At 43.4% G+C, this 17,489-nt stretch overlaps 1 protein-coding gene across 7 annotated transcripts in view; it reads left to right on the plus strand.

Annotated features, from left to right (window-relative positions):
* Window positions 1-4,109: 4,109 nt before the first annotated feature.
* Window positions 4,110-17,489, plus strand: part of Abl2 (ABL proto-oncogene 2, non-receptor tyrosine kinase) — an 80,229-nt gene continuing 66,849 nt past the window's right edge. For 5 of the 7 annotated variants that reach the window (XM_032914937.1, XM_032914942.1, XM_032914938.1 and 2 more), the window contains exon 1: window positions 4,110-4,569. In XM_032914937.1, coding sequence (XP_032770828.1) covers window positions 4,413-4,569 — 157 coding nt within the window. In that variant the 5' untranslated portion in view covers window positions 4,110-4,412. The remainder of the gene's footprint in view (window positions 4,570-17,489) is intronic. The other 2 variants (XM_032914943.1, XM_032914944.1) reach the window with 1 other exon arrangement.

A 17,489-nucleotide genomic window follows, 5' to 3' on the forward strand; every position in this document is an offset into this window, starting at 1 on the left:
TTCCTCCCTGCAGTCTAGCTTTCATAATACTAAAAAGTGCTATGTAGGCCATCGGGTAAGGCGTCAATGGTCCAGTACTGGGTAAAACATCAACCGTGAAAGTCATAACACTGACTTGTCAGGCGGGGTGTGCCCACAGGTGCAGTAGTGGCATAACCGTTAGGGGTTATCCACATGATCTTTTAAAAACTAAATCTTGTTCCTCGGGAGGGAATTCATGCCTGGCTCTGTTAATCTTGTCAAAAGCCCATGGTTGAGAAGTTCACAGGCCCTGGTGGGAACTTACTATTGCTTTGCTTAACTTTGTCAAATCACCTTCTAAATATTTATACTTATACCCACAGATTCAGGCTGCTCCTAACTTTGGTCACATCTGGATGTGACATGGCCATTACACTGAGGAACTCATAGAAACTTTACTTATCACCAAAAGTCCTGCAGAGGATCAAGCCAGTCCCATCGTGAGACTCATCCTATGGAGAGAACCGACACCTGACACTCTTAAATGATACTGTGCTATGCTTGCAGACAGGAGCCTGGTGTAACTGTCTCCTGAGAGGTTTCATCCAGTAGCTGATGGAGGCAGATGCAGAGACCTACAGCCAAACATCAGGCAGAACCCGGGGAGTCTTGTGGAAGAGTGAGGGAAAAGGACTGAGTGAACAGGAGGGGTCAAGAACACCACAAGAAGACCCACATAGTCAAATACCCTCGGCTCCTGGGGGCTCAACAGAGACTGAACCACCAATCAAAGAGCACACGGGGCTGGACCTAGGTCTTCTACACATTTGTAGCAGATGGCAGCTTGGTCTTCATGCGGGGCCCCTAACAACTAAGAGGCTGCCTCTGACTCTGTTGCCTGCCATTGGTTCCCTTTATCCTAACAGGACTGCCTGGTTGGTTGTCTCTGAGGAGAAGGGGCTGGGTAATGGACAGAGGGATTTATAAGGGTTAGACTGGGAGGAGAAGAGGGGGGAGATTGGGATGTAAAGCGAATAAATTACACACACACACACACACACACACACACACACACACACACACACACACCAAAAAAATCAAGGAAGTGAAAATACCAACATGGATCAAGGAGGTGCTTATGAGGCCCACTTCTAGTTGAGAAGTTATTAATAATTGGTAGCTGCTGGGGAGGGAGAGTACTTTCTCTCTGGGTATGTGCCCTTCCGTAGGTTGGTTGTCTACACTCAGGGACAAGGGCAGAGGAAGGGCTGAGAAGTGGGAGGATATATCAAAATACATGTGTACACATATGAAATTCTTGGTAATAAAAACCTCTATTAAAATGTAACCAGAAAGGAGAAAACAGAATTGAAGAATCTAATGTCATTAGAGAATCTATATGTAAACAGACTTTGTTGTTGCTTTTGCATTATTGATTTTTGTTTATGTGAGACAAGGTTGGCTTCTCCTGAATCTTCTTCCTCTGCTTCTTTTTTTTTTTTTTTTTTTTTTTTTTGGTAAACCAATAGCATATATTTACAGGAGACTTTTTTTGTTTTGTTTTGTTTTGTTTTGTTTTTAAGACAAGATCTTTCGGGCTAGAGAGATGGCTCAGTTGTTAAGAGCACTGACTGTTTTTCCAGAGGTTCTGAGTTGAAATCCCAGGAACCACATGGTGGCTCACAACCATCTGTAATGAGATCTGACGCCCTCTTCTGGTGTGTTTGAAGACAGTGTACTTATATATAATAAATAAATCTTTAAGAAAAAAAAAAAGACAGGATCTTTCTATATATCTCTGACTATCTCAGAACTCACTATGTAGACCAGGCTGGCCTTGAACTCACAGTGCTCTGCCACAGATTTTTTTTTTTTACACCAAATACTCTTTTCCTCCAGTCCTCTCTCTCTCACTCCCTCTTTGTTTTCTTTTTACTTTCATGCTTGGTTTTACAAAAGGTTTTGCTATCTAGCCTGGGATGGCTTGATTTCTGGTCTCAGTCTTAGAGTTTCTGGGGTTACAGGCATATAACTATCCCTGTTTTGCCAGAGCTAAATTTTGAGTCTAAGCCTTCTAATTTCAGAGTCCCTGCCCTTAACCACAGCACTGTTCTACATGGCAATTACTGTCCATCTTTACGAATTAGCAGAGAAACCAAACTGTTGTCACCAAATTGAAATTCCACGGGTAAATAAAAACCAAACAATAAAAACAAATTCTACTTCTATGATCATCTTTATGCTTTGTGAATTAATCTTTTCAGTAGCTGCAACCACTTTGTGAATGAAAAGAAAATAAATAGTATTTTGAGGCAGCATCTTGCTATGTCGCACAGGCTGGTCTCACTCAGATTCTTGACCTCAAGCGGTCTCCTTGTTTCAGCTTTCTTAGCAGTTGGGAATACAAATATATACCACAACTCAGAGGTATGTGGTCATTTTTTGTTTGTTAATTTTCAGACATGGTCTTACTATGCAGTCAGTCTAGCCTTGAACTTGTGATCCGACTGCCTCTGGATCTATAATTTAGTACAATATGACACCCAGGAACAAGAGGTATTTTAAATCCAGGCAAACTTTGATATAAATGAAAATTCATATTCTATCCAGTGCTAAAGTGAAGTGCTTCTTTTCTGTGGGAACTAAACTCAGTTGCATTTGGCTGTACCCTGGGTGGCAATGGAATAACAGAGTGTTCTTTGTGTGGGCGCATGCATGTGCATGTGTATGTGTGTGGGTCACAGGACAACTTTTACTGTCAGTTCTAGCCTTGTTTAAGACAGGGTTCCTTAGCCGTTGCACATGTAAGCCAGGCCTGCTGGCTTTTGGAGACTCTCCCATCTCTGCCTTCCCCTTTCTTGTAGACCAGCTAGGATCATAGAGCTTGGGTTAGTGCTTCTGGCTTTTCAATGTGACTAGTATCTTGTGTGGGCCCTGGAACTCCAAGTTCAGGTGGTCAGGCTTGCAGTGCAAGTATTTTTTTTTTTGTCATTAACCCATCTTTCCCCAGCCCCTAAGGCTCTTTAATAGTGAATATCTGTATCAAAATCAGCTGGAATTTGGGCAGTAGCAAGTGGTAGAGCATTTGCCCGGAACTCAAGGTCCTGAGTTCGAATCTCACCAACACACGCTTGTGATCTTACACGGTTCTACAAAACACACGTAAAGGGAACTACATCGATTTTTGCTAACTCTTCTCTTCCTTAGGGCTGTTTCCCTCTATTTAAGCAATGGCTCCAGTCCTCATTCGAAAGCAAAAGTTCAAGTGCCAAGTCTAGTAACTGATCCTTTTAAAGAACAAAACAAACAAGGAAGAAAAAGGAATAGCGAGAAATAAGCGTCATCGAGTCTTTGAGAATTGAAAAAACTGGCTAAACATTAAGTTAATAGAACTCGTAGTGGGTTGGGATGGGGAGACAACTGCACACAGGGTGCACGCCTATAAAAAAAACTTCTCTTCTGCCCGTTTCTCTATTTAGATACTAGAAGGTAAAGATGAGTAAGTTCTGACTCAGGTCAAAGTGATTACGTTTTCCTGGTCAACAAAGGAGTGCCTGACATCCTGCACGGCACGTCTGTGGGAAGATTAGCTTTACTGTTAGGCGTTTTAAAGTAAACAGAAACACATGCGGTTAGGGAGATGTTGGAAGAGTTCAAGAGAAATCTAAGGTAGTATGAGGAATTGGGCTACAACGGCTTTGCCAAGAAGTCTGCAAAGTGCACATCAAGAAATAATTCACCAAATTAAGTTAACCCCGCACTTTACCATCTCCCCGTGAATTTTGTACTATTTCAAACTTCACCCTAGACCTGATGCTGAGTGTGTGTGAAGGGCTTCTCAGTTGAATGGCAGCTAAGCACAGGGATTCACGAGCCTCAGCTGCCTGCTGCTGAGCTGCGCACGTGGTGGGTTCAGAACCTCCTCTGACTTGACAGGTGGGGGTGGGACAAGAAAGGCTGGGCGCCCACACCCCTCCAAGTGAGGCAGTATGTGGAGCCGAATGTAGATAAAGGTGGCGGTGAAGCCTTGGAGGGCCCTCGAAAGCTTCGGTGGAACGGTGGGCCTCGACTTCCACCCAGCGGGGCGCGGGGCGGGGCGGGGCCACGCGGAGCTCCGCCCACCGAGTAGCGGAGGTGCCTGGGCGAGAGGGGGGCGGGAGACGCTCTGTCCCACGCTCGCCCTGTGCTCGGTGGTTTAAAGATGGCGGCGGCGGCTGGGGCGAGGAGCCGCCGGAGGGGGAGGGAGAAGGGTAGTCTGTGAGTCGCTGGGAGGCAGCACGGCGCGCGGCAGCGGCTCTGAGGAGTCTGCGTGAGGAGCCGCCGGCAACTCCAGCCCAGAGGGCCTGGGTTTGGGCCGGAGAGGCGGGAGCGGTGCCGGGAGCTCCGAGGCCGGAGCAGAGGAGGAATGTGAGCAGGGGTCGGCGGGGGCGCGGGAGTACGCGAGCGGCGGGATGGGGCAGCAGGTGGGCCGCGTCGGGGAGGCTCCGGGGCTCCAGCAGCCACAGCCGCGCGGGATCCGGGGCAGCAGCGCAGCCAGGCCCTCGGGCCGCAGGCGGGACCCGGTGGGGCGTACCGCAGATGCCGGCTTCAACGTCTTCACCCAGCACGGTGAGTGTGTCCTAAGCCGCCTGAGGGCGTGAGGGAGGCCAGGGGTGGGGTGGGGTCGGGACGAGGTGCGAGGCGGACGGGCAGCCTTCGGGGGGCGAGGGCTGGAGGGGTGCCCGAGAGTGGGGGCGGAATCGGCTGCCATCTGGGCCAGTCACGGGAGGCGAGGCACACCCCTCCCCCCGCCCGGCTAGGCTCTCCAGCCTGGCTGGCAGTGTCTGGGGGCGGCGGCGGCGGCGGCGAGAAGGAATAGGGGTCTTAGGGACCCAGGCTTGACTGTCTTGCTGTCCTGGGACAGGACAGGGCGAATGTGGAACAGTGGATGGTATCCCCAGGAAGGGAAGGATGAAGGCAGGTATGAGCTCAGGTTCAGGTGGTGGGAGGATAAACCGGTTGTTAACGACGGGAACGAGTCGTGCCCCGAGGAATTGGGAAATAGGAACTGAATCTTTAAGAGATTGTGGCATATTCGGTATGTGTTTTATTAATCAGGCGGTGAGCAGTGTCAGAATGGTGAACAGTGAAACCCTTTTCAGTATCTCTTTACTTTCAACAGAGTATTTTCTCCAAACTAAAAATGAAGGGCTTTGCCAAACCACCCTGTTCTGCCTATCAGAGTAGGACACAGGATTCTGAGATGGCTGGCGGAGCTCTAGATGGGTGGGCATGGTTAGGGCTTCCATGTGGATATGAACATGAGTTTTTCTTTGAGCCCCATTGGTGTATACATATATGCATACGTGCTCCATGTAATTTGGGACTTACTCGGCCTCATATTCTTCAGAAAAGCTGTTTCTAAACTATTTAAAATTATATTTATTTTTCATATGTATGTCTGTGTGTGCGCACACACACCCATGTATGTAGAGGTCAGGAGTCAACTTGGGAATCATTTCTTTCCTACCATGTGGATCCCAGGTATTAAACTCTTCATCAGGCTTGGGGGCAAGTGCCTAAACTCTTAAAAAAAGACAAACTTTGAGCACATATTAATTAATTTATATGTCTTTATTAATATACACAAGCTAATAAAAATGAACAAATAATGTAATTGGCGGTCAGAAATAGAGTACTAGAAAGGGTGCAATGAGGAAAATTAAGAATACAGCACTGTAAAGTAGTGACAATGTACACAGCCTGTCTGAGGCCTGAGTTCAAGCCCCAGCAGCCAGGGGAGAGAGAGAGAGAGAGAGAGAGAGAGAGAGAGAGAGAGAGAGAGAGAGAGAGAGAGAAGAAGAAGAAGGAGGAGGAGGAGGAGGAAGAAGAGGAAGAGGAAGAAGAGAAGAGAGAATGAATGAGAATGAATGAGAATGAATGAATATTATATTATAAGAGCATTGTTCTAGGAGCAGAATACCAGAAGCCATCCAAGACCTGAGAGGCTGGTGATGGAGATGTGCTATCCGTAGACAGGACCGGCTAGTAGACTGGACGGGAGGTAGCAAGCTAGCTTCAGTGATAATACATACAGGAGCAAAGTGAAGGAGAAACTGTCCCACTGCACGTAGCTTGGGGAATGGGAAGGAGGAGAAGTGTAGACTAGTCATGGGAAAGGGGAGGAAGTGACGATAGCATGCAAAGAGATGATTCCAGGACTTGTAGCTTGGGTGTCCAGGTTCTGCATCTGGACTTCTGAATAACCAGAGGGCCTGGGTTTGGGTTGTTTTTCCTTTTTTTTTTTTCTTTTTTTCGGAGCTGGGGACCGAACGCAGGGCCTTGCGCTTGCTAGGCAAATGCTCTACCACTGAGCTAAATCCCCAACCCCTTCCTTTTTTAATTTAATATGTATGTGCATTTAATTTAATTTTATGTGTATGTGTGTTTTGCTGCCTGTACGTCTGTGTACCATATGCCTACCTGACCCACAGAGGCAAGAAGGAGGGCATCAGGTCTCTTCCTGTAACTTGAAGGTTGTGAGGTGCTGTGTGGCTGCTGGTGACTGAACCCAGGCTCTGAGGAAGAACACTAGTTAAGAGTACTCTTGCATATATGAGTTCAGTTTGGGCCAAGTATACTTTACACAACTTTAATATCAGTACCTGGGAGCCAGAGACAGAAGGATCTCTTTGAGTTCAGGGCCAACCTGGTCTTACCTGTTTTCACCAGTCTTATTCTTATATAAAATGAGGATGTGTTAAAGGTAACATGAAGGTTTTCAACCTGGGTAACTGGGATAATAACAATTTTATTGACAAAGTTGAAAGTTAAAAGATGATGGATAGAATGTGAATATGGCAGCCAAGGACTGGTATAAAATGGATTAATAAATACTGAAAGAAATAAATCCTTTTTACTTTGAGGGGCTGGGTGGTCCAAGGGATTAAACTGAGGGCCTCATATAAGCTAGTCAGGTACTGTCCCACTGAGCCAAGGTATCTAGCACAAGGAGGAACTTTTGAATTTAGTTAATATATCCATTCAATTCAAAATCCACCACGCTTCTAGCAGTAGTAACCCACAAAGGATGACCTGGCTTTCCTGGGGAGGCTGGGGCTAGTCATGTGAAGACATTTTTGCTTGTTCCTAAGGAGACAAACTAGTGGGCAGGGGAGGTGGCTCCATGGTCAGTGGGTGCCTGCCACATCTAAAGCCCTGCCTTTAGCCTCCTGTACTGTTTTCAAAATGCTCTCTGAGTTTGAGGCCAGCCTGGTCTACATAGGAAGTACACACTTGCCAGGATTGTGAAAAATAGTCTACCTCATGGAGCTAGCACATAAATCACTATCCTTTTCCGGCTGCATCCTGTAATCCCAGCCTGGGAAAGCTGAGGCAGATGGATTACTGTGTGTATTTGAGATTAGCCTAGGGGTATGTAGTGAGTAACTGACCAACAAGGCCTGTGTAGCAAGGCCCTGTCTCAAAAACGGGGAAAAAGTGTATTGAATTATTAGCTAGCATATACGTTCATTACTAAAAGGTGTGGTGTGGAACTGGGGAGTTGACTGAGTAGTTGAGAACTTGCTGCTCTTGTAGAGGACCTGAGTTTGGTTACTAAAACCCATTCTTGGTGTCTCATGAGTGCTTGTTAATTCCAGCTCCAGGGCATCTGATGCCTTCTGACTTTCTCCAGTGTCTTCTAACACAGACCTGCGCAAACACACACACACACTAAATAAAAATACATCTTAAAAGTGTGATAGGTTCTTGAGTGAGTTTATGTGTAGATTTATATTTTAAATTTTATTATTATTGTGTATATATATATTTACATTTGTGGGGGCAGTGTATGTGTGAGCACATGTGTTTGAGTAGTGCAGGTGTGCATGGAGATCAGGGAACAGTTTTGGGGAGCTCTCTCTTTTGTCATGGGTTCCTGGAGTTGAACTCATGTCTCCAGGCTTGCATAGCCGTTGCTTTTGCTCGTTGAATTGTCTTATTGGCTCTACATATAGATTTTAATGTAAGTTACATATTTTATGTATCTTAGAAAGTTTATCAGAGTTCATGATTTTTTCTTTAGCCAAGAATGACAATTTTTCATTGTTAATATGAGTAAGCAGTGACAATAATTTGCTTTGCCAGAAATGTAATTAGAAGGAATGAAATAGACCTTTTTTTAGGTACGAAGGAATGAGGTGCTGTATGTTTTGCTAGTTTTTTAGTTGATGCTTTACTGGTGAGCCGATGTTTTGTGCTAGTAATGTAGTGTTGAATGTATACTTGTCTTTTTGTTGTTGGTTTTGAGACAGAGTATTGTTGTGTGTCCTTGGCTGGCCTTGACCTTCTGGTAGTCTTAGAGGTGTGTGCCACGCCTAACTGCTTCATCTGCCATTGGCATCCAGCTTACTTTTCAACAGTTAAAACGAATTTCAAGTCCGGGTTGCTTTTCTATCTTTTTTTTTTTTTTGAAAATTATATTAAAAATTAATTGACAGGGGTTGGGATTGCTCAGTGGAGCGCTTGCCAGGAAGGCAAGGCCCTGGGTTCGGTCCCCAGCTCTGAAAAAGAACAAAAAAAAAAAAAAAAAAATTAACCACAAATCATGAAGTTCTTTCTTTTTCTTTCTTTCTTTTTTTTTTTCTTTTTTTTTTCGGAGCTGGGGACCGAACCCAGGGCCTTTCGCTTGCTAGGCAAGCGCCCTACCACTGGGCTAAATCCCCAACCCCAATAAAATCTTTCTTTAAACTCACTATTTGAAATAATTGGAATTTTTCTCTCCTGTGTCTGTAGTGCATTTTTAAGTCTTTACCGAGTAAGTTGTGGATACTGCCAAGTGAAGTGATATTCCAGAAAGATACTGTGATCTGATAAAGCCACCACTTACGGTTCTTTGTTCATTGAAACAGTTTCTGTGTAGCTCAGGCTGGTATTATTTATTTAAGATCGAGTCTTGTAGCCCAGGGTGGTCTGAAACGGTAACTGAAGAGAGCTTCGAGTTCCCAGTTTCCCTGCCTTCATTTCCCAAATACTGAGATTATAGATGTGCACCACACATGGGACTTGTAGGCTGGTCTTGAACTCTATAGTGTACCTCCACTTCTAAATTGTAGGTGCTGTCATGTCTGGTAGTGGTCACTAATTGTTATTAGAATCAAACTTCTGTTATTTTTAGATAAATCCTCACTCTATATCACTAGCAGGCCGGCCATGTAGGCCAGAAAAAATTTTTCTTATTTCTATCTCTACATCTACATATATGTTTTGCTGACCACAGTAGAATGTGCCTGTAATCCAGCACTTAGGTGGTTCATTGAAAGCTATGAGTGTAGAGGAGTGTGAAATACTCACTATTCAGACCCTCCATTAGCAGTAGACCATATTGGGTAAATGGTTCAGAACGACTGAGCAGAAGAGACAGCTGAGAGCTCACATCGCCATCCACAACCATCACGCAGAGAGAGACATTGGAAATGGCTCTAGTTGCTTCCAGTGACATACCTTCTTAAAGAAGACCACACCTCTTCTAATCCTTCCCAGTTTCACCAACTGGGACCAAAGATTCAAATATATGAGTGCATAGGGGCCATTCTCATTCAGACCACCACACTTTGCATTCCTTATTAGAACCTGAACTGGGTAGGTGTTCTTGGGTGGCTACAGTGTTCATTTAAATCACATACATATTCTTCCTTTTATATATTTCTATAATAGTTTAAAAGATTTTAAAATGAAAGTAACAAGTTTACTTGATACAAGTAAAAGTAGGGGAGGGCTGGGGAAATGGCTAGTATAGTTGAATCTCACTGACTGGAACGGTAAGCTTCTAGTTCATTGAAAGACACTGTCTCAGAAAATAAGGTGGAAGAAGATTGAAAAAGGCACCCTCATGTCAATCTCTGACCTCCACGCGCATACACACACACACACACAAAAGAAAACCAGAGCAAATATAAGAAGACCGTAGGTAGTTATTTTTTCCTTGATAACAGAATATCCAGATACTGAAGGTCATTTTTTCTTGAACATAAATGTAAATAGGTGGAGAGGGGTATCATCTTATAACATTTGAATATATAATTGAAGTACTCCAATGATCTTGCATTAGAATTTATAATATCTGCCTAAGGTATTCCATCTAGTTTATTACTAGATGGAATTATTATGTGTAATTTATAGGAACCTTTTTATTTCTAGATAGCCTATCAGGCCTGTGCTGCAAGAACTTTCAGCCGTGGAGCCATCCCGACAGCCCAGAGCATTTCCTCTCTCCATAGAAGGATGGACGAGACTTACTAGTTGACATGTTAATGGCTCAAGTTGTTAGTGAGCAGCTTCATTTCAGAAGTTATCCTGCCCTGGCCTGGCCTCCACCTGAGAGGATCCTCTTGTCCCTGTCTCTGAGTGTTGGAGTTAGAGGAAGGTGCCACCATGCCCAGCGAGAAGATTTATGTCTATCGTTTTTAATTGTGTGTTGCATATGAATGTGCATGGTAGTACAGGTGTCTGTAGAGGTCAGGGGCTTTGGACCCCTTGGAGTTGGAGCTACAGGTAACACAGGCCGTCAGGTGGAAGCCAAACTCAGGTGTTCTTCAGAGCAGCACCTGTTCTTGGCCACCTATTTTGTCATCTCTCTAGCCCCAACCACCAATCTTTACATTGTTTTAATTTTTAAATGTTAAAAACTTTTGTGTGCAAAAGTAAGATATTTTGTGCAACAATTCCTTTTTAGCAACCACTGCCTTTTGGGGTTATATGCATACTCTGAGACTACCATACAAATTAGAACACTGCTTTCAGTCAAACATCCAATCACATAAAAGCATGGATGAGTACACACTCAATAGAATAGTATCTCAGATTTAGTCTGGATTCCTTGAAGAAGCAGTAACTACACTGGGCTGTCATTCATGGTGCTTCTGTAAGTGTGCTGAGTGAGTGGTGACGCTCTGGCTTTCCACAGTGAGCGCTGCCAGTGCTGGGTTTTGATGAGCACAGAGCCCGCTCAGCAGGCTCAGGCCATTTGTATTCTCTGGTTTGCTGTCTAGGAGAGGACTGGCTCAGAAATCTTTGAATTGATGTGGACAAGTCAGAGGTATCACTCTTTTTTTTTTTTTTCCTTTCCTTTTCTTTTTTTTGGAGCTGGGGACCGAACCCAGGGCCTTGCGCTTGCTAGGCAAGCGCTCTACCACTGAGCTAAATCCCCAACCCCGAGAGGTATCACTCTTAATAAATAGTGCATACACATATTTTCATAATCTGCACTTTGTTTGTGTTAATTATAGCAAACTGAAAAGATATACTGAGTTAAAACCCAAGATTGTCACTTAGTATTGTGTAATTCCAGGTAATTACTAAGAAAATATTCTATGAAAACTAACAATATATTGCTAGTGTCCTCCGTGTGTTCTTTATTTGTAAAAAGGCTGATGCCTGAAGCTTTTTGTTATAGTAGCTCCTTGATTGATTTAAAGATTGCATTTACTGTGCAAAGACACCTCAATGCAGAAAACAAATGTACCATGGAGGAGAGCTTATATAGTAGTAAATAGTTGGGCCTGGTGGCAACATCTTTAATCTCAATACCAGGGAGGCAGAGGCCTGCTTGGTCTACATAGGGAGTTCCAGGACAGCCAGAGCTATATAGAGAGACCCCATTAAAAAAAGTTTTAAGGTTTATTTGAATCTTTTAAAAAAGATTTAATTAGTTTTATGTGTATGGGTATTTTGCTGCATGTATGTCTGTACCACATATGTGCAGTGCCCACAGTGGCCAAAAGAGGGCACTGGAGGGGTTGGGGATTTGGCTCAGTGGTAGAGTGCTTGCCAAAGGGTCCCCACAAAAAAAGAAAAAAAAAAAAAAAAAAAAAAAAAAAAAAAAAAGAGGGCACTGGAGTAGCAGACAGGTGTGAGCCATCAGGGTATTGAACTAAGTCTTCTGGATGGTCCTCTTAACCTCTCCAGCCCAGTTTGTGGGCACACAACAGAAACCACTTTTGTTCCTCTAGTGTTTTAGTTAGCATACAAATAAATGGTTTGCATTCTGACATTTTTGTATGTATGTATGTACTTTCGTTGTACAGATAGTTGAATGAAAAAAAAAAAAGAAATAAAAAGGAGAGGCCATGACTGCTTCTAGATATAGTGAAGGAGGTTTATTATAGGTATGTGGGAGAGCACAGCCAGAGGCAGAGGCGAGAGTCCAGAGTGGACATTACCCTGAGCTGGGCCATGTGGGGAAAGGGGGACCAAGTGCAGCAGCCCAAAGGGCAAAGGTACAAAAAGGGTGGGTATTCAAAATCTGTATTATATAGGGGAGAGCCTCTGGGGGAAGAGTAGTAGCCCAGCTCCTGGGATGGAAAGTTCAGGGTAGAAACCCTCTAACAGGTAGGGACTGGGGTGCTGGGAGAACCTAGAGGCCAGGTCTGCTTTGATGTGTTAAACAGGCACCTCAGCCATTTGCCTGGGATTCTATGATATCTGTCATATTATAGTACATAATTTATAGTCAGTGGAGGTGCTTTGAACAAACCTGAGTGTTCTTTGTAGTTGTTGGTGGGTTTAAAAAAGTTTAAATCTGCCTTTATTTTCTTACTATGCTCTCCCCCGATTGGCCTATTTTTAGCTTAACTGTATTTTACCACCTATATTTGAGACAGTCCTACCTTGTAGCCCTCACTGGCCTGGAACTCATTATGTAGTCCAGGGTGGCCTTGAACTCCAGCCAACCCTCCTACCTTGGCTTTCAGAGCAAGCAACCATGCTTGCCTTTTAAGTCTTCAAGAAAAACTTCACAAAAGTCTATCTTTATCATCTGTTTCATTAAAGTTTTTATTATGTTCTATAATTAGCCTTGTTATTTAGAAAAGTTCTAATGCTTTTATAAGTTCTTTGACCTAATTATTTCAAGGCTTTTCTTGAAATTGTTAACTGTGTTCGAAAGAAGTGTCATCTTAGTGAGGGCTGTGGTTGCCAAGGTGTTTTCAGCTCCGAGCGAGTCTCAGGAGGTCACACACTCAGTTTACTTTAGCGTAGTTTGGCTTTGTTTGGTTGGTTGCCTTGTTTTTGTTTTTGTTTTGTTTCTTGAGACAAGGTCTCACTGAGTAGCCCAGGCTGGTGGTGAACTTGGAGCAATCCTCCTGCTTCTGTCCTGGGACTGTAGGCATGAGCCAACATCCCCTGCGTCGTTCTTGTTCCTTTTGGCAGTGTGTGGAATTCACTTGGTTCTGGAAGTGAACCCAGTGCCTCATGCATGCTAGGCAGTGCACTACCACTCACTTGGAATTTTGTCCCATCTTTTCATTTTTATTTTTTCAAGTTCTTTGTCTTAAATTGTAAAGGTTTGATAACGGTCGGTGTGGGAAGAGTTTGTCGTAAGAAGGAACCTTTACACATACCAGTTTTGGAGTTCATTGTCTTTCAAGTTTAGGACATTTTGATCATTTCTCTGCTTTCCACAACACTTGCTTTTTCTCTTCTTATGACTTTATAGTATAAATTTATTCGCGTTGATGTCTTCACGATTGGTTTTTCAATTAGTAAATGTTCTCGAATTCTTTGCCGATTTGCTTGCACTTGTTTCTTCCGTACTCCGTGTACTTGAGCAGTTGCTGGTGGTGTGTGTCGGCAGGACTCAGGTATAGAAACAGAGTGGGCTTAAGCAGTCCATAGAGAGCTCACTGGCCAGATAGAGAAAGAACTCAAGGACAGGAATGCAGCAAGGCCTGTCCAGGAACAGGAAGTGGAGGGCTGCTAAACGCTCACCAGTATGTATGTATGTATGTATGTATGTATGTATGTATGTATTTATTTTGTTTCCTGTTTTGGGTTCTGTTTGCTCGTTTTATTCTCCTTTCTAATTCAGTCCATATTACACTTAACTAATTTTTAACTTTCTGCTCTGATGAATAGGACAGGCCATATAATGTTAATATCTTGGTCTCAGTTTTTAAGTTTCCGGGACTGTCACTGTGATGACTGTAGCTGTTAAGAGTCTTTCACCATCTATAATATCTTGAGCTAAAGGATAGATTGTAATGGAGACTGAAGTGATATATAGGATGTATAGCCTCCTTTTCTCTACTAAATGTCAGTAGCACTCTGCTTACAATTGTGGCATTTGAAATGTGTCTAGATATTGCTGGATGTCTCTGGATATGCAGTCTTCTGTTGCTGAGAACCACTAACCAAAAATGTCTTTGGCTGCTGTCAGCCTACCACTGTGAGCATATCAGGATGCCTTTGCAAGTTGGGGAGGTCTTTGCCACCTTTTGTAGCAACTTTCAAATTGTTTTTTTTCAAACTTATTGTCCCCTACCCCCAACCCCCGTCCCCCAATTCCCCCAACAGGGTTCTCTTTGTAGTTCCAGCTATGCTGGAGCTCCCCTCTGTAAACCAAACTCTGTCCTCAAACCTACAGATTCACCTGCTTTTGCCTCCTGAGTTCTAGGATTAAAGGTGTGTGGCACCACGCCTTTTTAAAATTTGGGATACCAGTAGTCAGCCAACATTTATTATTCTTATGCTGATTTGTTTATGTTGGGGTTAGCATATGCTGCACGATTCCTGTGTGTAGGTCAGAGGACTACTGCTCTTTGATCCCAGGCACTGAAGCAGGTTGTGAGACTTGGTAGCAAGCACCTTCACCTACTGAGCTGTCTTACCAGCCCTAACATGCTTTCTTAAACGCTTTGATTAGAGTTAGAGAGCTTGTCATTTGGATCATTGTTTTACATCTCTGGATTTCTCCACATTTCCCTCTGGTTTGTTTTTCTTTTTCCTATGAGCAAGTATATATATGAAGGTTATTGGTTGTTTTTAAGAAAAAAAATTGTGATTTGGGTTCTTAGAGGTGTAATGATTTAGAAGTGGAAGAAACCTTAAGAATTGTGATTTTGATAAAGTTGATTTACAGACAGGCAGACTGATGCCTGGAGAGCTGACAGCCTGTAACTGGATGCAGAGGACTGGAGGAAGGAAGTCCCTCTTCTTACTCTTTATCATTGTAACAAAAGGCAGACCCATAAGAGAAACTCTGGGAGGTGTACATCCTCTGGTTTTACACAGGGATGTTTCACTTAGAGATTGTTTCCGGCCATTGGCTTGACTCCCCACCCCACATCCCCTCTTTAGACAGACTTTCCGGTAGCCCAGGCCAGCCTAGAACTCAGTGTATTGCTGAGTGGCCTTGAACTCCTCCTCCTCGCAGTGTCCAAGCACACCTGGCTTTGTGAGGTCGGTGCAGGAGAGCTCCTAGCAGCTGCACGTGCTCTGTCAGCTGAGCTGCATTCCCAGCCCCCAGCAGCCATCCTACATTTTTCTCTGTGTTCCAAAGCCTTTATCATAATACAGAAGGGGGTGTGTGGCATACCATTTATTAAAGGTAAATGGATTAGTTAATTTGATACTAGATAGTTTGTAGAAATTGTGTTTAATGATTTTAGTCTCATGTTTTTAGACTTAAAATAACTTAATAAAACAAGCATATATAATTACTATCAGGAGATAATGTTTCTTTTAAATAGTTTGGGATAAAAATAGGTGGTAGAGACCTGTAATCCCCTCAGCTCTGGAGGCTTAGGCAGAAGAAGCCAGAGTTTAAGGCCTGTCTGGACTAGAGTGAGTTTCTAAGCAGCGTGGGCACTGAGGCCTTTGGACTGATGGCAGAGCTCTTGCTTAGCAGTGCCACATTCAGTCCCCAGTGGTGGCAAGCGACAGGCTTAACAACGTGGCTTTTCTAACTTTAAACAGATTTTTTTTTTTTTAAGTTTTCTTCATTGTTGTCTGCTTTTGCATGCATTTATCTAGTTTTTGGTGTGTGTGTGTGTGTGTGTGTGTGTGTGTGTGTGTGTGTGTGTTCCCATGCCCACATGCATATGTGTGCTTTCTAGGCAAGTGTTGTAGCATTGGGCCAAACCCCCACTCCTCATTATTTTTTGAGACAAAGTTTCTTACTAAACCTGGAGTTGACTAGACTTGCAGGACAGCAAATCCCAGAAATCTTTCTGTTTCTGCCTTTCTGGTGCTTGATTGCTGGTATGTGTTACCTGGTCTGACATTTTATATGGATGCTGGAGTCAGAACTCATATCTCTCTGCTTGCTTAGCAAGCTCTCGGTTGACTTAAGATCTTCCCAGGCCTCACTGTTCACCCAGAGCTGGCCTTGAACTCCTAAGCCACCTCCTATGCCTCTTGAGTGCAGCACTCTGTCCAGTTCATACTTGTGCTCCTGAGGCTTTGGGTTGTCTTGGTGGATCCTTGCAGTTATACCATAAAGCTGTAAGTGTTTGTTTGTTTGTTTTTTAAGACAGAGTCTCACTGTGTTGTTCTGGCTGGCCTGGAGCTTGCTATATAGCTCAGGCTAGTCTCAAACTCAGAGACATGCCTTTACCGCCTCCCAAGTGTCAGTCTTAAAGGCATGCGCCACCACACCTGGCTGTGCCATTTGTAAAACGTGCTGTTAATAGCACAGGCTTTGTGTTAGACCAGGTGAGTTTAAGATCCTCAAATTAATGATTTTGGTAGCTTGATTAAGTATAAACAGATTTAGAACTAGACACCTTAGAAGTCATTTGTTTGTAGGCAATTTTTCTTTTTTGATTACTTTCCAATGATTTTTTTATTGGATATTTTTAATTTACATTTCAAATGTTATTCCCTTTCCTGGTTTTCTGTCCCTAAGTCCCCTATCCCATCTCCCTCCCCTTCTATAAGGGTGTTCCACCTCCCAAACCACCCTTATTTTTCTCTATGTGTTTTTTTTCCCCTCATCAATAAAATGATAGTGTTGGGAGTACCTACCTGACAGAGTTGTAAGAAATAAATCATTGTTATGTGTAAAATTCCTGGAGCGCGTGGTACATAAGTACTCAGAAGACAGTAGTTGCTAGTACTTAAAACTTTTTTTTTCCTTTTTCTTTTTTTCGGAGCTGGGGACTGAACCCAGGGCCTTGCGTTTGCTAGGCAAGCGCTCTACCACTGAGCTAAATCCCCAACCCCCCAGTACTTAAAACTTTTAACAAATTACAGTTAATTTTATTTGTGGGCATGTAGCACTGGGATCGAATCGAGGGCCTCTCACATACCAGGCAAGTGTTCTACCTGAGTTGTATATAATTCTGCTTTTCCTGTTTCTTTTCTATTGTTTTATGTTTGTTTGGTTTTGGTTTTTTGGTTGAAGCACTTCAGATAGCTCCAAATGCATTTTTAAAAAGTCTGAAAAATGTTAAAACCAAGATGATTTTGAGATATTAACATATGGTATCATATTTAGGTATTCTATGCTTTGGCTTAATTTCCATGTTTCTGAATGTATACATAAGCGCATGCGCACACACACCCCAACTTTCTGATTGGATGTCTTTGTTCAGCACTTAGGGGAATCACTTATTCCTCTCTTAGAAGGAATTGGGTACCACACTTTTGAGGTAGAGGCAGGATGATCAAGAGTTTAAGGTTATCCTTAGATATGTAGTGAATGCAAGGCCATCCTTGGCTATAGGAGACCCTTCCTCCCTCCTCACTCCCTCCCTAAAGGGACAAAGCAT

The sequence above is a fragment of the Rattus rattus genome, chromosome 10 (assembly GCF_011064425.1).
Source record: "Rattus rattus isolate New Zealand chromosome 10, Rrattus_CSIRO_v1, whole genome shotgun sequence".
NCBI classification, from domain to species: domain Eukaryota; kingdom Metazoa; phylum Chordata; class Mammalia; order Rodentia; family Muridae; genus Rattus; species Rattus rattus.